The sequence below is a fragment of the Suncus etruscus genome, chromosome 14 (assembly GCF_024139225.1).
Source record: "Suncus etruscus isolate mSunEtr1 chromosome 14, mSunEtr1.pri.cur, whole genome shotgun sequence".
Taxonomy (NCBI): Eukaryota; Metazoa; Chordata; class Mammalia; order Eulipotyphla; family Soricidae; genus Suncus; species Suncus etruscus.
Window position 1 is genome coordinate 50941899 of NC_064861.1, and position 21028 is coordinate 50962926.

Genomic DNA, 21028 nt, shown 5'->3' on the forward strand with positions numbered 1-21028 from the left:
CTTGGCTGGTCCGATGGCAGTGGTTTATCAGAACTTATAAATCTTAGTATCACAAAAGTTGGAATATAACCCCCCACTGCTCTATTTGACTGGCTGAAAAATAATAATAAACCTTAATGGATATATAGGGTATTGGTGACCTGAGGGGGTTTCATGTAAATTGTTATAGCCCCCATCACATTTAGAATGCGATCTGGACCTGTTTTTTCCTTGGGGGGCACACATCTGGCAGCCTTCACGGTTTACTCCTGGTTCTGCTCTTAGAAATAGCTCCTGACAGGATGGGGGACCATATGGGATACCAGAGATGGATCTGGGTCCATCCCAGATCAGTCATGAACAAGGCAAATGCCCTAGCACTGTGCTCTCTCTTCGCCCCTTGGATCTGTTCTTTCTACCAAAACACCAGTAATTATAGAGCGTCAGGCCACTGATGAAGCCAAATATCAAAACAATGCTGATATTCACACCTAAACATAGTTTCTAAGTAGAGTCATTATGCCTAAGTATGGGATAGGTATCATTCATGGGCAAAATGGTGGCTGTCTTGAACTGTGCTTGCCTCCACCTTCTCTTGGCTTGGGCTGTATTACTGATAATAGTTGTATTGATTGTGTTGCAATTAACTGTGGCCCTGATTGTGGTTAGCTCGGACAGGGTGGTCTCTATTGTGGCAGTAAACCCTGAGAGGTGGGAACTGAAAGGGAGGTGCTTCTGGTGATCTTCACTCTAGACATCATGACTGCACATGCTTATGAACAGTGTTCCAGTTATTTCGTTGCAGGTACCATTTTAATCCTTGTGATATGGACTTGCTTGGTGTGTGTAATACAGCCTTCTTTATACGTGGCTTGTGAATCCTATGTGACATGCGTATTGCCTGAGAGAGCTACATCCTAGTGTCAAGTAAGTACCTCCCTTTAAGCCCCCTCCGGGGTGTTACTCCATGAAATTCCCTTTATGGTCAAGAGGCGAATGTTTGTGGCATGTTAGTTGGACAACAATCTAAACACTTCCTTCAATTCCCATGGGAGTATATCCAATGCCCCTTTCTCCACAGAGAGTTAAGAAGGGCAGTTTACTCTGGGATAGGGTATGTGTTGGAAGAAGCCTTGAATGCTTTTTTAAGTGCCCCCCTTGACCCTCCCTGTGGGAGGTACTACCTTAATTTTCATTTCCTCAACAGGGTTATGGTCAAGAGGCGAGCACTTCTATGGTGTGCGTGGGAAGAAACTGATTCAATTCTGCCAGTCCATTTGCATCCCAACACAGTGGAAGATCATTTCAATGGGTTCCTTTTATTTGTGGCATTCCAGATCACATCACAGGACGAAAAGGGCAGAGAGATGCGCTGTATTATTCACATGGCTGCCCCACCGGGCAAGGAGGGGTCATGTATTCCCTCATTGCCAGGTCTATGCTACTGGCCACTGGGCCCTCACCAGGGGAATTCCAGATTCCTCGACTCCTATGGCATCGACGACCTCCTTACCAAACACCATCCATCCTAGTGAAGGCTCAGTGTGTCATGTCAAAGCAAGACCTTTGCAACCTTCCGTGGGGGACCCCCGACCCGCGGGGGTGTGGAAATGAAGGTCGCTAGTAATTCGTGGGTTTACCGAGCAGAACCGATCTGTGAAGAAAACTCGAGAAGTTAGTAAGAAAAGTCCTCAAGACAACACATGCTGTTCAAAAGGGGTTTATTGCAGGGGAGATCAGCTTTTAAGGGCTGAAATACGTCAGGGGGTGTTACAGGTTTTCCACCAATTACAATTGCAAGCACTCATTAGCATAAGCTGGGGACAGGTAATAGGGAGGGGTAAAGAGGTAGAGAGCACATGTTTATACTGAAAGCACAAGATTCAAACTGGGTCCTATAAGTTTTACTCAGCAAGCATAAATGAAAAACCAGCTGTAAACATATTAATCTTTTGCTAACACAAAGGCAAGTTGCTCTATGATTTTCTTTCTGGCTGGATGTATTGGGCTGCTTTGAATTACTTTAGTATTTGTCTATTTCCTTTGTTCTCAGGGCATGGGTGCCTCTGATCACGTGGGTGACAATGTCAGGGATTTCTGAGGTGTCCTTTGTTCTAGGTTCCAATAGTTCGGCTAGGGTCCCCACAGTTCCCCCTTTTCTGTAATAATAAAAGAAAAAAAGCAAAATGGGTGGAGTGCCTGTCTTAGGTTACTTTGGTGGGCTTCCAGTTCTGGACATGGCAACAAGAGACCAAATTAAAAGTTTTTGCGTGCAAAATATTAGGAATGCCATGTTTGCACCCAGACACTGGCACCAAGCTATCCCCGTCATGAGCATCTCCACAGCCAGGAGCAGACCGAGCAAGGGCGTTTAGCCAGATACTCAAAACTCCTTAAAGCTCAGAGGTTGAAGTGTAGGTTCTTTACATGACTGAAACCTAATCACAATCATATTTGTAATCAAGATGTTTAAATAAAGAAAAAATATTTAAAAAAAATAAATGATTCTAAGAATGTGGTTCCTGGAACTTTGTAAAAACTGAAGGACATTTCATTTAATTAAATATATGGTATACTAAAAAGAAAAAAAAAAAGAGCAAACCTCTGTCACTCACTCTAGGGAATGGTACCTCCCTGTGCTCCTCTTTCTTGCCTCAAGATAGTACATATACATCATGTTATTTTGGGATCAAAGCATCTAATGTGCTTTCTATACCTAGACTCTGGCTCTGTCCCTGGCACTACATGGTTCTGATGATGACCAGGAAAGACCCGTAAGCCCCCAAGTACCGAGGCAGGAGTAGACCCTGAGCACTGCTGGGAAATGCCCCAAATCTCTGTGTCTCTGTCTCTTTCTCCCCACCCCCATATGCACATTAATTTAAAAACCTGTCCTAGGGGCCTAAGAGCTATCACATCGCTGACCCAGTTTATTCCTGGTATTCCATATGTCCCCTAACCACATCAAGAGTGATTTCTGGTGCAGAGTCAGGATTTACCCCTGAGCACTGCTAGGTGTGGCCCAAAACCAAAATGAATAAATAAAAAGATTCATAATTTCTTTTTCTTTGTTTGTTTTTGGGTCACACCCGGCAACGCTCAGGCGTTACTCCTGGCTCTATGCTGAGAAATCGCTCCTGGCCGGCTCGGGGGACCACATGGGATGCTGGGATTCAAAGCACCATCCTTCTGCACGCAAGGCAAATGCCCTACCTCCATGCTCTCTCTCTCTCTCTCTCTCTCTCCAGTGCTTCTTGAGGCGGAAGCAAGGACAGCAGCCTCCGAGGCAGCGGCGACAGGGGAGGAGCGGCCTTGGCGCTGGTGGCACTGGATGCCAGCACCATGCACCGGTTCGCCTTCGGCCTCCTTTGCGGCGGTGGCGGCGCTGTACGGAGTACGGTGGGGCAGGACGCAACAGGTCCGGGCGGTGGGGCCGCACCAAGTCCCGGGAGAGGGCCGCACATGTGCAGATGGTCGCAGGCAGAGCCGCAAAAGTGCATTGGCTCGGGGCCACACCAAACCCGCACCCGGGGCCGCACCAAGCGCGGTTGCTCGCGGCCAGACTTCACCGGGTGCCGGGGTCGCAGAAACTGCGGTGACCGCACCGGGTGCCGGGGCTTCTGCAAGGACGGTGACCGCACCGGGTGCCGTAAACTTAACGGGTGCCGTACACTTACGGGGTGCCGTAAACCTACTAGGAGTCGTAAATGGTTCACCGGGTGCCGTAAACTTATCGCTGGTCGTGAACGGCTCACCGGGTGCCGTCACCGCACTTGCAGCGGCCCTCGCACCGGCTGCGGTCACCGCAGTTGCTGCGAGCCCGGCACCCGGTGCGGTCTGGCCGCGAGCAAGCGCACTTGGTGCGGCCCCTGTACCGGGTGTGGTCTGGCCGCGAGCCAACGCACTTGGAGCGGCCCCGGGTACCGGGTTTGTTGTGTCCCCGAGCAAATGCACTTAGTGCGGCACCAACTCTAGGTGTTGCTGTGCCTCTGCCTGCGACCTACTGCATGTGTGCGGCTCTCTCCCCAGGACTTGGTGGGGCCCCACTCCCCGGACCTGTTGCTCCTGCCCCACCCTACTTGATATGGCGCTGCCACCTCCGCAAAGGAGGCCGATGGCAAACCGGCGAAAGTTGCTGGCATCCAGTGCAGCCAGCACCAGGGCCGCTCCACCCCTGTTGCCCCCGCCTCAGAGGCGCTGGAGAGATAGCATGGAGGCAGGGCATTTGCCTTGCGTACAGAAGGATGATGGTTTGAATCCCAGCATCCCATGTGGTCCCCCGAGCCAGCCAGGAGCGATTTCTAAGTATAGAGCCAGGATTAACGCCTGAGTGTTGCTGGGTGTGACCCAAAAACCAAAAGCAAACAAAAAAAAAATTGTGAATCTTTTCTTTTGGGCCACATCTAGCAGTGCTAAGGCTAACTCCTGAATCTGCACCAGAAATCACTGCTGATGTGGTGAGGGGACCATATGGAATGTCTGGAAGAAACTGGGTCAGCTGAGTGCAAGGTAAGCACACTACCCGATGTGATAACTCTAGGCCCCTAGGACAGGTTTTTAACTTAATGGGCCTCCGTGATGGGGAAGATTTAGTGCCTGTGACACCCCCTTTGTTTGGAGGCTTCCGTAACCCCACCTCAGAGAGGGTGTTTCTGCAGGGGGGCAGTTGAAATAGCATGTTGTTGGGGGTCGGTTGGGCGGATGTGCAGAGGGGGTCATGCAGGTCGTGGTAGGTGCTGGTAGGCTGGGTTCTAGAAGAACAGGGCAGGGAAGTGGGCAGTCGGACAGTCTGGACGGATGGAGGATGGACAGACACAGAAATAAACAGAGGTGATGGGGACAGATGCACATATGCAGAACAGAGTACAGAGGACAAGCCCATGGACAAGGACAGACATTTTTGATGGAATTGGCAGGGAGGGGCAGACAGGAGACTGAGGGGGGATAAAACCGAAGCCGCAGGGCCTGGAGAGATAGCACAGCGGCGTTTGCCTTGCAAGCAGCTGATCCAGGACCAAAGGTGGTTGGTTCAAATCCCAGTGTCCCATATGGTCCCCCGTGCCTGCCAGGCGCTATTTCTGAGCAGACAGCCAGGAGTAAACCCTGAGCAGCGCCGGGTGTGGCCCAAAAACCAAAAAAGAAGAACGAAGCCGCAGACAGAGTCAGAGCCGCAGCAGCAGGGTTTATTGAGCCCCATAGAGGGCCACGAGTGATCCGCAGTCCCTGACCGGCCTGTCAATCAGTCAAGACCATGGGCCTTGAACGAGTCACAGGCTCTAGCCGTTTGGACCGAATCCCGTTCCCCACCCTGCAGGTTGCAGGCACAACAGACTTGCGGTGTGCCCTCCCTCGATGGGCAGAGTCCTCCAACTGGGATTGGTTTTGGAAGGCTGGAGAAAGTGACTCGTTCTGCAGTTGATGGTCTTGGCAGGTCACTTGGTTGGTTAAGGTGAAGGTGGTCGCTCTAACTACTTTGGCGGTTCTGCAAAATGGCGTTGCTCCAAGTTTTGGGCTGGGGAGCCCAGCAATTAGAGATATTTTTTGGATCCAATAACACTGCATGCTACTCCACGCACTCGCTACCCACTACCTTGCACAGCTAATCTGTGTACGTTTTCTACCCACTGGCCACTAGCTGACAGCTAAATCGAGATTGAGTTGAGCTACAAAACAGGACTTGTGCAGCTGGCAGCCTGTGTTGCTTTTGGTTTGCCTCTGCTCCACACATGAGCTCCAAGCACTTGATTAAAGCTTACAGTTATTCTAGAAATACCTATAAATTATGAATGCATGAATACTCTACATGACTCTATCTCTGATTAATCGTGTACCTCTACTAGGAAGGTCTTGCTTTGTCATGACATACTGAGCCTTCGCTAGGGTGGATGGTGTTTGGTAAGGAGGTCGTCGACGCCATAGGAGTCGAGGAATCTGGAATTCCCCTGGTGAGGGCCCAGTGGCCAGTTGCATAGACCTGGCAGTGAGGGAATACATGACTCCTCCTTGCCTGGTGGGGCAGCCATGTGAATAATACAGCGCATCTCTATGCCCTTTTCATCCTGTGATGTGATCTGGAACGCCACGAATAAAAGGAACCCATTGAAATCATGATCTTCCACTGTGTTGGGACACTGATGGACCAGGAGGCAGATACAATCAGTTTCTTCCCACGCACACCATAGAAGCGCTCGCCTCTTGACCATAACCCTGTTGGGGAAGTTAAAATCAAGGTAGAGCCTCCCACCGGGAGGGTTTAGGAGGGCACTTAAAAAAGCATTCGAGGCTTCTTCCAACACACACCCTATCCCAGAGTAAACTGCCCTTCTTGACTCTCCGTGGAGAAAGGGGCATTGGATATACCCCCGGGGGGATTGAAGGAAGTGTTTAGATTGTTGTCCAACTAACATGCCACATACATTCGCCTCTTAACCATAAAGGGAATTTCATGGACTAACACTCCGGAGTGGGCTTAAAGTGAGGTACTTACTTGACACTAGGATGTAGCTCTCTCGGGCAATACGCATGTCATATAGGATTCACAAGCCACTTATAAAGAAGGCTGTATTAAGTACACCAAGTGAGTCCAGATCACAAAGATTCGAATGGTACCTGCAACGAATAACCAGAACAATATTCATAAGCATGTGCAGTCATGATGTTGAGAGTGAAGATCACCTGAAGCACCTCCCTTTCAGTTCCCACCTCTCAGGGTTTACTGCCACAATAGAGACCACCATGCCGGAGCTAACCATAATCAGGGCCACAGATAATAGCACCACACTCAATATGACTATTATCAGTAATACAGCCCAAGACAAGAGAAGTTGGAGGCAAGCACACTTCAAGACAGCCCATGAATGATACCTATCCCATACTTAAGCATAATGACTCTACTTAGAAACTATGTCTAGGGTGAATACCAGCATTGTTTTGATATTTGGCTTCATCCGTGGCCTGACCCTCTGTAATGTCTGGTGTTTTGGTAGAAAGAACAGATCCAAGGAGCGAAATGAGAGCACAGTGCTAGGGCATTTGCCTTCCCCTGACTGGTCTGAGATGACCTGGACTCTATCTCTGGTATCCCATATGTCCCCCCAAGCCTACCAGGAGCTATTTCTGAGAGCAGAACCAGGAGTAAACCCTGAACGCTGCTGGATGTGTGCCCCCCTTGCAAAAAAGAACAGGTCCAGATCGCATTCTAAAAGAGATGGGGGTATAACAATTTACCTGACCCCCTCAGGTCACCCATGCCCTATAAATTCATTAGGATTCATTATTGATCAATCAGTATTGATACCCATCATTTGCATAACCCAGTAAGTCACTTACACCATAAGGACTTAGTATTTAGACTGTTACATGACCAGTAAGCCCTATGGGCTAATTGACATATTTGCACAAGTGATTAAGACTTTCTGATTTTGAGGGGCCAGAGAGATAGCATGGAGGAGGTAAGGCTTTTGGCTTTCATGCAGAAACACGGTGGTTCGAGTCCCGGCATCCCATATGGTCCCCTGTGCCTGCTATGGGCGATTTCTGAGCATAGAACCAGGAATAACCCTTGAGCTCAGTCGGGTGTGACCCAAAAACCAAAAAAAAAAAAAAAAAAAAAAAAGACTTTCTGATTTTGCTTAACTTATAGTCATTGAGACTATTAAGCATCTTGGTCCTGAAGACTAGTAAGCCATAGTTTAATCAAGACCTATCAGTATTATGCTCAGCAATGTTCTATCAATGTATCAGTAAAAAAAAAGTTCAATAAACAGTATCATACGGTATTTAATATTGGCGCAATCGATAACACGTCACATTATCAATAATCCATAGAAACCATATGTCACTTCAGAGGCCTGCCTTATAGCTGGCTCCTCTAGGTAGCCGTCCTTGAAGGGTTAATTGCTAGAAGTCCCACCGCAATAAAAGTTTCCTTTGAGAATTTCTGGCTCAAGGTACAAAGAGGTAAACTGAGTCCACATTAACATAGCCCTCTCCCATATATTTCAATCGATGGGGCTTGGCCTCAGGATCAATATCCACATCAATAGTTACTAGCATTCACTCTATTGTCAATCCCCCAGAACTCTAGTGCCATCAAAGGCCCGCCTTGTATATAGGTGGGTCCTCTCGGTAGCCCTTCCCGAAAGGGCCAATTGCCACCGGTTCCATGGCGCTATTGAGTACCATTGGGAAGTGGTACCCCAAGGTCTATTAGCACCGCTGAGACACACTTGATTCTCTATTGATTGACTAATAATCAATATATATCCCCTCCATAAATAATAATCAATAGGCCGTAAGCCAAGCCCCTGATCAGTAACACCGGGACTACCCCGTTAAATCAAAAAAGCCACACTTACTTTTAGTCGAGCTGTGGTTCCTGTATGGAGATGCCTGTCTGCTTTTAAAAGGCAATGAAGTAGCTGTCAGCAACAGCTGAGGAGCCCACAACCGCCTTTCCATTTATATGTCCGCTGGGAACCGCCCAGAATGCCCTCAGCCAATCGGAATGCAGGCTGAGAGTGTCGCTTGACATGTGACTTAGCCGCACTTGGGGTGTGAGGGTGCCGTAAACTTACTGCGGACCGTAAAGGGTTCACCGGGTGCCGTACACTTATGGGGTGACGTAAAGTTACTGCGGACCGTAAAGGGTTCACCGGGTGCCGTACACTTATGAGGTGCCCACAGGGTGCATACACTTATGGGGTGCCGTAAAGTTACTGCGGACCGTAAAGTGTTCACCGGGTGCCGTACACTTACGGGGTGCCGTAAACTTACTGCGGACCGTAAAGGGTTCACCGGGTGCCGTACACTTATGGGGTGCCCACAAGGTGCATACACTTACGGGGTGCCGTAAACTTATTGCGGACCGTAAAGTGTTCACGGGTGCCGTACACTTACGGGGTGCCGTAAGCTTACTGCGGACCGTAAAGGGTTCACCGGGTGCCGTACACTTATGGGGTGCCCACAGGGTGCATACACTTATGGGGTGCCGTAAAGTTACTGCGGACCGTAAAGTGTTCACGGGTGCCGTAGACTTACGGGGTGCCGTAAACTTACTGCGGACCGTAAAGGGTTCACCGGGTGCCGTACACTTATGGGGTGCCCACAGGGTGCATACACTTATGGGGTGCCGTAAAGTTACTGCGGACCGTAAAGTGTTCACCGGGTGCCGTAGACTTACGGGGTGCCGTAAACTTACTGCGGGCCGTAAAGGGTTCACGGGTGCTGAGGCCGCACCAAGTGCGACTAAGTCACATGTCAAGCGACACTCTCAGCCTGCATTCCGATTGGCTGAAGACGTTCTGGGCGGTTCCCAGCGAACGGATTGGCTGAGGACCTCTGGGCGGTTCCCAGCGGACATATAAATGGAAACGCGGTTGTGGGCTCCTGGGCTGTTGCTGACAGCTACTTCATTGCCTTTCAAAAGCAGACAGACATCCCCATAGACTAGAGGAACCACAGCTGAACTAAAAGTAAGTGGCTTTTTTGATTTAACGGGGTAGTCTCGGTGTTACTGATCAGGGGCTTGGCTTATGGCCCATTGATTATTATTTATGGAGGGGATATGTATTGATCATTAGTCAGTCAATAGAGAATCAAGTGTGTTTCAGCGGTGCTAATAGACCTTGGGGTACCACTTCCCAATGGTACTCAATAGCGCCATGGAACCGGTGGCAATTGATCCTATAGGGGAAGGGCTAATGAGAGGACCCACCTACAAGGCGGGCCTTTGATGGGACTAGAGTTCTGGTGGATTGACAATATGGTGAATGCTAGTAACTATTGATGATGTGGATATTGATCCTGAGGCCAAGCCCCATTGCTTGATATATATGGGAGAGAGCTATGTTAATATGGACTCAGTTTACCTGCTTCTCCCTTGAGCCAGAACTCTTGCGGTGGGACGGCTAGCTATTACCCATACATGGGCAGGGCTACCCAGAGGAGCCAACTATAAGGCAGGCCTCTGAAGTGATGTACAGTTTCTATGGATTATTGATAATGTGGTGGGTAGCACAGCTTCCTAAGGATGAGGGTTGTGTCACTGGGGCCAAGGGTTATAAATGCTGTATGAATTTGTTTATTGGATTTTTTTTGTGTGTGTGTGTGTGTGTGTGGTTTTTGGGTCACAACCGGCAGTGCTCAGGGGTTATTTCTGGCTCCAGGCTCAGAGGTGAAAGGACCAATTCGGGGGCCCGGAGAGATAGCACAGCGGTGTTTGCCTTGCAAGCAGCCGATCCAGGACCAAAGGTGGTTGGTTCGAATCCCGGTGTCCCATATGGTCCCCCGTGCCTGCCAGGAGCTATTTCTGAGCAGACAGCCAGGAGTAACCCCTGAGCACTGCCGGGTGTGGCCCAAAAACCAAAAAAAAAAAAAAAAAAAAAAAAAGAAAGGACCAATTCGGGTCAGAGTGATAGCACAGTGGGTAGTGCGTTTACCTTGCTCACAGCCAACCCAGGTTCGATGCCTGACATCCATATATGGTCTCCTGAACCTGCCAAGGGTAATTTCTGAGTATAGAGTCAGGAGTAACCCTTGAGCGCCACCTAGTGTCGCTCAAAAATGAAAACAAAAACAAAAACCGAAAAGAAAGAACCCACAGGTCACTGAACTCACAAAGGACCAGAACTTTTTCTCTCTTGTTCTCTGACCACAGTTGACTGGTTGTGATTTTCTCTTCCCTTATACTTACTTGCATGGCTAATGAGAATTAAGTTGTGTTCTTGTTTGATGGATGGAAATTGAAGTCCATGAACATGCTAAATGCTGATAGCTGAGGGCCCTGTGCCTTTCTGCTATGTGAAGGGTTTAGGGCTCCCATTGTCCATGGATTTCAAGGGGAGACATTAAGCCAAGATGCAGCAGTCAAAACCCCTATGTCACTTTGAGTTTCTTTTCTCAGACTATTAATAAATTAAATAGTTCATTTGTGTCAGAATTAACCTTTATTTTTTCAAAAATTCTGGTTGATGCCAGCTGCTCAATGTAAAAATTCAAGAACTATACTTGTGTTGTTATCATTCCCATTGGAAAGACAGCATCTACTTCTGAAGATTATGCTGTATGGAGTTTTCCACGGTGTGACCTGTGTTGTTCTCATCAGCACAGCCGGCATATGACCAGTTGCCTAGAGAGAGTTGTCCTCTTCCCAGGAATAGATAAGTTTAAAGATTATAGATCAGGTTAAAGATCCAGAGAGTCTGCAAGCTTTCACAGAGGCTGAATGAACTGCCATTGCTGTTAACAGTGCCCAGTTGGACTCTGTGCTCCTGCCAACAAAACCCATTTTCTAAATACTGGCTGCAGAAGCAAACTAACTCTGGCTCACACTTGGAAATTACCATCAGTTTTGTTTTTTGGTTTTTGGTTTTATTTTTTTGAAATTAACATCAGTTTACTCCCAGATAAAGCTGTCCTTAAGATCTCAATAGAGGGGCCGGAGAGATAGCATGGAGGTAAAGCGTTTGCCTTTCATGCAGGAGGTCATCGGTTCGAATCCCGGCGTCCCATATGGTCCCCTGTGCCTGCCAGGAGCAATTTCTGAGCCTGGAGCCAGGAATAACCCCTGAGCACTGCCTGGTGTGACCCAAAAAAAAAAAAAAAAAAAGGTCTCAATAGAGTCCTGTGTCACTGTGTCACTCCCAGGTGAATGTAGTAGAGAGTATGGGTTCATACCTGAACCAATCTTGGTCTCTGACCTCTCTTTATCTGGGAGGACAGAGACTTACCAGGGTCAGCTCTGGACAACACTGGGCAAGTTGCAAAGAACTATGTATTGGCAGTGTAGTCTCACTTTGGGGATATGTTCCTACACTGCACTTTCTATTAGGGTGGCATTATGGTGAAGTTTTGATGATGGTTGGTATGGAGGAAATCTCGTGTAATTATCAGTTATCTAGAGAGAAGAACCACTTTTCTCCCATTGCCTTTGTGTGTTGGGGCTGTGAAGGGGGATGCCCCATGCAGAGGAATCTCTATCCTGTATTGGGGGGGGGGTTAGTTTCTGGAGAGCTCTGATGGATAAAAAATAAGACAAACTATCCACAACTTTCTTCAAATTAGGAGGAAGTAAAGGGTCCACGTCCTGACCCTTGCTATGATTAGAAATTAGAGAATTATCAGGACAAGGGACTCAGATTATATGTCCTTCAGGAAATGACACGAGACCAAATGCATGACAGGCCCTTGATACACAATCTTGGCAATAAGCCTGTGACCGCTTCCTAAGGGGTGTCACATGGTTTCAGGAAATAGAGACCTGATAGACAAAGTGCAGGCATGAGCATAAGAAGAGCAATGAGCCTGGAAGAAGGCATGAGGTGCTTTGATCAGGATAATTGGAAAAGTAGGAACAGGTGTTCTATGACCAGCGAGGGAACCAGCGAATCAAGGTATCAGCTGAATGGGGTCCTAGGCAGCTGTATGGAAATAGCTGCACACTAGATGGGGCACAGGAACCTGGAACAGCCCAGCATGCCTGGATCCACCCAGCTTTAGGGCATCCATGGTGGAGCTTGCACTGTGAGGGGCGGGGCTTTGCACCCAGGCTGCCTCCAACCTTATAAAGTCAGCTGGGCATCCCCAGGAGAAACCACTCTTTCCAAAGCTGAGAGAGAGTTAGCAAGCTTAGTCATCTCTTCCACTGCACCTGCATCCTTGCCTCCCTGCGACATGGACTCCAAGAACACATGCTGCACTGGTAAGCAGCCCTCTCTCTGGGTCCAAGGATGCCCCTTCCCCAAACAGAGCCTGGTTGATGGAGCTTTCTGTGTTGAAGGTGAAGTGAGTCCTTTACTTCCTGCTTTCTCTCTTCACAACCAGGCTCCGTCCGGAGAGCATTTCCTCCCCCACCCATACCTCTCTTTTTGAATCTGGGTCTATGGTTTCTGGTGGCCTCCTAAACCTCCCCTCCCCCAAGGCTCCAACCAGAGTTCTGCAGCACGCTGAGCTGAAGCATCCATGAGAGGGGGAACAAGGCACCTTAAGTTGGGGTTCAGATCCTAAAATCAGTCTGAGCTCAGTCTTGAAGCCTTTTCTCTCCTAGAGGATAATAAGAGGACACCCCCAGCAGGTCAGTTTGGGGGACTTCAGACTGACCTTTCTGAGCTGATAGCTGAGCTGTGACCCAGGAGGCTGCAGACACTTGGGGACACACTGCTCTTTGGGTCCTCCCACTCTTGCCTGATTTCTCCTTGTAGGCGGCTCCTGCAACTGCACCTGCACTACCTCCTGCAAGTGCAAAGATTGCAAATGCACCTTCAGCAAGAAAAGTGAGTGTGCTGGTCAGGGGAGCTGGGTGGGACCAGGGAGGCACTCAGAGACCAGGTTCTGTTCTCAGGTCTACTTGGCCATGCACCCAAGTAGCTGTGTGAAGGGATGGGAGTCATTCATTGGTCTGCACTTACATGACTCTGCCATCTCTTCCCCCAGGCTGCTGCTCCTGCTGCCCTACGGGCTGTGATAAGTGTGCCAAGGTCTGTGTGTGCAAAGGGTCATCGAAAGACAAGTGCAGCTGCTGTACCTGAAGTTGGACCATGAGACATTTGCTCACTGATATTCAAAAATATATATCATCCTTGTAGCCTGACCTGTGTGCTACCATCTTATAAAATGAGATGTTAATAAAAGTTGTTGAGACTCTGATGGTTCTGGTTCTGCTTTGCATGAAAGGATTTGTGCTTCTGGGGCTCAATAAAGAATCAACTGGATTAGACCTGGGTTCTAGCTTGCATAAATTTCTTACAAATATTGCTGTTAGGTTCTGTCTGAAGGTTCCATCAGAGCTCACATTTCATGTCTGTGAGACTGGATCCCTCTCCAAGTCTCATGGACAATACAGGAACTCAGTCTCATATCCTGTTTCCCCTGAGATTCTCTGTACTAAATTGGCCATTTTAGGGATATGATTTCATATTTTCATAGGGCTACATTCCAATTCCACCTGAGTGAATTTTACATGAGGATTGCTGCTAAAACAGGAATCATGATCCCTAATGTTCACAGATGTAAACTTTATTGTTTTTTTGTTTGTTTGTTTGTTTGTTTTTCAGGCCACACCCATTTGATGCTCAGGGGTTACTCCTGACTAAGCACTCAGAAATTGCCCCAGGCTTGTGGGGACCATATGGGAAGCCGGGGGATCAAACCGAGGTGGCGATCTTTCCTTGGCTAGCGCTTGCAAGGCAGACACCTTACCTCTAGCGCCACCTCGCCGGCCCCACAGATGTAAACTTTAGCAAATTAAAAAAAAGTATGAAATTTTATGAGAACAGTAAGCAAATTATAAATTTTATGGGAACAGTATAGAAGCCTTATTTTTACTCAATGAGAGGGGTAAGAAGATTATAAAGTCATTTATGCTAATAAAATCTTTAAAAACCATTCAGGCAGGAAGGTTTTTGCCAGCATGTTGGGGACCTTGTCAATCCGGGCACTGCATATGGTCCCCCAGCATAGCCAGGAGTGATTCCCACATGCACTGGTTAGTATGGTGCATCCCTTCCCCATATTCAAAGGGCCTCAAGAGACTGACCAAAGGGTTGAGTGTTTTTCATGATGAACCCTAGCTTCTGTGGTTGTGGCTGTTGTTTTCTGGGGCCACATCTGGCTCTGCTCAGGGTGTACTCCTATCTGTGCACTCAAGAATAACTCCTAGTGGGCTTGGAGAACCATATGGGATTATGGGGATTGAACCCAGCTCAGCTGTATACAAGACAGACACACTACCCACTGTTGTCACTCCAGCCCCAAGACCCAAATTCTATCTGAACTACATCCCCCACTTTGGAAAACAGCCTCGTGTGTCTGGTGCTTCACAGGACGACTTGGCCTGAGCAGCACCAAATCTCTAGGCCTGGGCCCAAGCATTGAACCATCAGGTTTGCATAGCTGGGCAAAGTACTGCCCACACCAGTCCTGGCTCCACTGAGCACTCTGGAAGGCAAAAATTAAAATAAAAACAAACCTGTACTATGAAACAAATAACAGATATTCACCTTGTTAGAAATATATGAATATATGAACCAAGAGGCTAACAGGTCACATTCAGGAAGAGAGCCCCCCCCCCAATAAAAAAGAAAAGCACTGTTTAGTCACTGTGAGAAAGAGGGCACATGACTAGGTCAGCTCCACAACCTGGATGCACAAGGGAAAACAGCCCAGTACCATGAGGTTGTTTAGGAAGGCTGAGTCTGAGCTAGAGAGACAGTACAGAGTTGAGCTTATTTTGCATACAACTGACCCTGGTTTGATCCCCACCATTGTGAATAGTTTCCTCAGCACTGTCAGGAGTAAGACCTGAGCACCACCAGGTGTAGTCCCATTCCCCAACCCCAGAAAGGGGGCTATTTCAGATCAAAAGAGGCAGGAACACATGCTCTGTGTATAGGGGCCCCAGGTTCAGTCCTGTCACCATCTGCACTCAGCATCTTTGGGAGCTGCCTTGAGACCTATCTGGGTGTAGCCCTTGGCATGGGCTACATGACTCCTAAACCAAACAAGCAAAAGCAGAAATAAAATGACCTTGCTTGTTTGCTTCAGTGTTGAGATAATTGTTGAGTCAGGAGACAAAGTTTAGCAATTACTGTGCCTTGCAATTCCTAAGATATTTGCTCAAATACAAGATGATAAAATTACACACTAGGATCCCACTTTTGAGTAGTTGCAATCCAGAGTAACCTGTGGGCTGGTTCCAGAATCCAGGCCCCACCAACTCCAATTTATGTCATTTTTTTTAAAGGTTTTTGGGCCACATCGAATGTTGTTCAGTGCTTATTTTTGGCTTTATTAACAAGAATACTCCTGGCAGACTTAGGTATTATACAACACTGTGGATCTGAACCCAGGATAGTTACCTGCAAGGCACAATAACAACCTACTATACTATGACCCAAACCTAATACATGAAATTATTTGTGGGCAGTGCAATTTGGGGCACACCCAGTGATGCTCAGTTGTTACTTCTGGCTCTGCACTCAAGAATCACTCCTGACAGGTTTTAAGGACCATATTAGATGTGAGAGATAGAAACTGAGGTAGCCAGGTGCAAAGCAAACACCCTATGTACTATTGCTGTACTTTTGCTCCAACTATCCAATGTGATTCTAAATTACCTAAATGACTCAATTCAGATCAAGGGTGTCCATGGTCAATTAGCATTAAACTACCTGGCTTTAGGTATCAGCAAAGTGACTAGGGATTGGAGGTCAGTCTTGCTGTTATTTCTGTTAATTTCCTGTGCTTGTGGGTTATTGACAATTGTATAAAAGATTTGCATATAAAGCTCAGGTGCTTAAGAAAAAATGTTTGTTGGGCACAGCGATAGGGCGTTTGCCTTGCACACGGCTGACCCAGGATGGACCTGGGTTTGATCCCCAGCATCTCAGATGGTCCCCAGGAAATAGCCAGGAGCTATTTCTAAGAGCATAGCCAGGAGTAACCTCTAAGCATCAGCAGGTGTGACCAAAAAATTGTTTATTATGCAATGCAGAAATGGATCTTGGTTCCCCATACATAATGTCACTTGGGTTCTCTGTCTCTTTCTCTCTGTTTCTTTCTTTCTGTCTCTTTCTATCTCCCTCTCTCTTTCTCTTTCATTTTTTGGGGGGTGGGTCACACATAGTGGTTCTTAGGGGTTACTCCTGACTCTACACTCAGAAATAGCTCCTGGTAGGCATGGGGGACCATGTGGGATGCCAGGATTTTAACCACTGTTCATCCTGGATCAGCTGAGTGCAAGGTAAAGGTCCTACCACTGTGTTCTCCCCCTCTCCACCTCTCTTTCTTTCTCCCTATATATAAACTAAGTTAAAAACCTCATAAGGGGGCCCGGAGAGATAGCACAGCGGTGTTTGCCTTGCAAGCAGCCGATCCAGGACCAATGGTGGTTGGTTTGAATCCCAGTGTCCCATATGGTCCCCCCGTGCCTGCAGGAGCTATTTCTGAGCAGACAGCCAGGAGTCACCCCTGAGCAAAGCCAGGCGTGGCCCAAAAAACAAACAAACAAAAACCCTCACAAGGGGGCCAGAGCAATAGTACAGTGGTTCCAGGCTCAGAAATCACTCCTGGCAGGCTCAGGGGACCATATGGGATGCCAGGATTCGAACCACTGACCTTCTGTACACAAGGCAAAGGCCTTACCTCCATGCTATCTCTCCGGCCCCAGGAGTGATTCTTTTTTTTTTTCTGGGGGGTCACACCCAGCAGCGCTCAGGGGTTACTCCTGGCTCTATGCTCAGAAATCGCTCCTGGCAGGCTCAGGGAACCATATAGGATGCCGGGATTCAAACCACCTACCTTCTGCACACAAGGCAAACACCTTACCTCTATGCTATCTCTCTGGCCTCAGGAGTGATTCTATTTATTTATTTATTTTGGTTTTTGGGCCACACCTGGTGACCCTCAGGGGTTACTCCTGGCTATGCACTCAGAAGTCGCTCCTGGCTTGGGGGACCATATGGGATGCCGGGGAATCGAACCGCGGTCCTTCCTTGGCTAGCGCTTGCAAGGCAGACACCTTACCTCTAGTGCCACCTCACCGGCCCCATGGAGTGATTCTTAAGTGATTCTTAAGTACAGTAGGTACCCCTGAGCATGGCCATTGTGACCCAAAAGAAAAAAAAATCCTGTCTCAATATTATTCTCATCATCCATGTATTATTTGCAAACCAAGAATCCTAGTGTACTGCATTGCTGAAGGCCCTGAGTAGATTGTACAGATTGGGGATGGTGTGTTTTGGGGTGTCAACTGTTCCCACTGAATTTCCAGTCCCACAGAATGATACAAGAGATCTGAAGCACTAGCAAGACTGCCCTTGGTTCCCACACTTGGGGTATCAGGGAAGCCTGCCCATGCCCTTGAACTGGCTTAGTGTTTCACAGAATGTTCTAGCTATTCTTATTGAAGAATATCTTATCTTTAGTGAAGATACAGACCTAAGTCTTTTTCCAATGAAAATGGGCATCAGTTTATTTCAGAGAGGCAGATCCACAGACCCATATGCAGAGGGATGGGGAAAAAATTGCAGAGATTCAGGCACTTGCTTTATATGCCTCCACTCGGGGGAGAGACCTGAATTCGTGTAATGTTCCCCTGAGGACCACCAGGAGTGATACGTGATCACAGATCAAGGCTAAATCCTGAAAGCCACTGAAAGTGCCTCCTCCAAAAAAATTACCTGATGCTCATTTAGTAATGCCTATGTGATTGTGTGAAGAAATGAAATTACTCACTTTCTTACTTTCTGATATTATCACCCGAACCCTAGTCTACAAGGATACCTACAGGGAGTGAGCAGATATGTCATTAAAGTGTGAGAGGGATAGGGAATTGACTAATCAGTGGTCACTCTGGGAAAGTTGGGACATGGAGTATAGGAAATAGTACATCTGACAAGGCGCTTGCATGCCTTGGGTTCGATCTGGGCTCCCCATTTGGTCCCTAAAGCCCTGCTAGGAGAGATCGCTGAGCTCAGTGTCAGGAGTAATCCCCAAGTACCACCAGAGTGACCCAACAACAATAAACAAACTGAGCAGAAAGAGGCAAAGAGGCCTGAAAAATATGCCACAGTTCTGCTCCCAGTGAGAAGAAAGTAGGCTGTGGAGGTCTGTTTGCCCTCTGACAGTGTGTAGAGAAACTTCTTGAGGTTCTCATGAGAAGAAACAAGTAATGCCTGGTACTCCAGATCTTTGAATGGAAAGATGAGGTCCACAGCCCAGCTTGGAGGAAGCAGTTCCAACATAGCAGCATGCAGGACACAATGGACATAGATATAAACCATCTAGGAGATCACAGTAGCTGACAAAAGGTTGCACACAGGAGCCCCTGGTCCTAACCACTAGGAATGCACAGGTGGAGCTCAGGTGCTTCCTGAGCATCACTTCCAGCTAAGGAGGGTCCAGCTACTCCTGTGGCACAGCCCAGCAAAGGGTCTCTCAGAGCAGATCATCTGGGTGGATGCAGGGTGGGGCAGCTCTGCCCCACCTTCTTCCCTATAAATTCAGCCTAGGTTCCCCAGAAGTCTCTCCATCTTCCGAAGCCAAGTGCATCCTTGGATCTCCTGCCTCCTGCATCCTCACCCAACCTCTCAGCCACTCAGCTTCAGAGCATTCTGATCCCAGCTCTTCCAAATGGACCTTAAGTGTTCTTGTAGTACTGGTAAGATGCCCTCTCTGAACCAAACACCCTTTCCCCAGACACAAATGGAGCCTGACCTGAAGCAAGCATGAGGACAGAAGTGGCAGTGCCTGCTCAAGTGCCTTTTTCCGCTTGTTTTGAGCTCGCTGCTCCACTACTTTCCTTTTTCTTTTCTCTCTTTCTTGATTTTGTTTGTGGTTTATACCCAGCAATGCTCAGGAGTTACTCCTGGTTCTGCGCCACTCAGTAATTATTCTGGCAGGTGTGGGATATCAGAGGAGGCACAGAATAGACCAGGGGTTGTCCAGGTGCAAAGCCAGTGAACTCGTGCTGTGCTCCTTCGTGTTGTTGTTGTTGTTAGTGATGATGGGGGTGTTGGTGAAGACTGAGAAATTGGTTTGGGCCACTACTGTCTGTATCCAGGGCTTACACTTGGTTCTTTGGGATCCTAGTGGAGATGGGTATCATCTCCTGGCTTCCAGCAGGCTTCGTTAACGCTAGAAAGTAGACTGAAATAGACAAAATATATATATGGTGGGGTTGTTTGGTTTGGTTTGGAGAACCAGACTCTGAAGAACTAAAGCAGTAGAATTTGACAGAATCAGAGTTTTATGGTTGGACTCCTCGGTCTCCTCCTCCACATACTGCTCTTTCCTGCATTCACCTCCTCCTCACACCATGCCTGACTCTCTATCTCCCTCTACAGGCGGATCTTGCTCCTGCGTGGGCCCCTGCAAGTGCAAAGACTGCAAATGCAGCTCCCCCAAGAAAAGTGAGCAGGGCTCTAAGGCATGGTGATTATAGGGGTACAGGGACCCCTAAATACTGCAGCAGGAGCCTTGGACAGAGCATCAAACCTCAGCGAGTTTGAGGACCATTGAGGTGGTTGGTGTTATTAATCTGGGATGGGAAAAATTGAGACAAATCCAGAGTGCCAAGGACAGATCAGAGTAGGATGTGGCTCTCCTGCTTTCTAGGGGCTAATGTGCAGACTCTGTTTGTTTGGTTTGATTTGGTTTTGGGGCCAGTGTCAGCCTGTCTTTTTGTCCCTAGGGGACTCTGATTCAGGCGATTTTGAGATCAGGAATCAGGTCCCGGCATAACTCATGATGCCCGTAGTTTTTCAGAGTCTCTGGGGAGGAATGTGGTAGTGTCTGTGCTAACATCTCTGCCTCTTCTTGCAGGGTGCTGCTCCTGCTGTCCTCCAGACTGTGCCAAGTGTGCCCAGGGCTGCACCTTCAAAGGGGCATCAAACAAGTGTAGCTGCTGTGCCTGAACCTGGCGAGGCAGAGTCCAGCATCCCCCCAGGTGTACATAGAGCAACAGACAGAGAGACCACTGCCTGCCCTGTGGGCTTGAACTTCTGGCTCTCATTTGTGTTCTAGAAAATGGGAACAGAAATAAAAGTTGTTGGCTTTATTCGGGCTTTGGATCTTCTCTGTGCCTTGGGAAAATGGACTTGGTTCCCACCTAGAATGGTGGAAAAATTGTAGGTGGGGGAAATTCCCATAGTTCTGTCTGCTTTGGCTCTGTCCACCTGGGTCCTTAAAGCAGACAGATTGTCTCTGTTTTTCCCTTTATCTATCATTAAGACTTCACAGGGCTGTAGGATAAATGGAGTTTTCTTCTGTCTAATGCAGTCCTTAGGGTAGAGACAAGGTTATCCCATCTTCTCTGATCTCTACCAATGAACTGAAGATATTATTTAAGGCTCTGAGGTTGATCCTAGCACAGAATTACCTCTCAAATATGTGCTGGAATTTTCCTTTCCAAATAAAATAAACTATTATTAAACAATTTCAGAAAAGCTTTTTTGTTTTGTTTTGTTTTGGGGCCATACCAGTTTGATGTTCCTGGCTATGTGCTCAGAAATCATCCCTGGCTTGGGGGACCATATGGAACGCTGGGGGATCA

At 47.9% G+C, this 21028-nt stretch overlaps 1 protein-coding gene across 1 annotated transcript; it reads left to right on the forward strand.

The window, feature by feature from the left end:
* Positions 1 to 19107: 19107 nt before the first annotated feature.
* On the forward strand, positions 19108 to 20390 carry LOC126027177 (metallothionein-1-like). Its single transcript, XM_049786164.1, has 3 exons — positions 19108 to 19135; positions 19821 to 19886; positions 20299 to 20390. The coding sequence occupies exons 1-3, from the start codon at positions 19108 to 19110 to the stop codon at positions 20388 to 20390; spliced, it is 186 nt and encodes a 61-aa protein (XP_049642121.1).
* Positions 20391 to 21028: the final 638 nt, after the last annotated feature.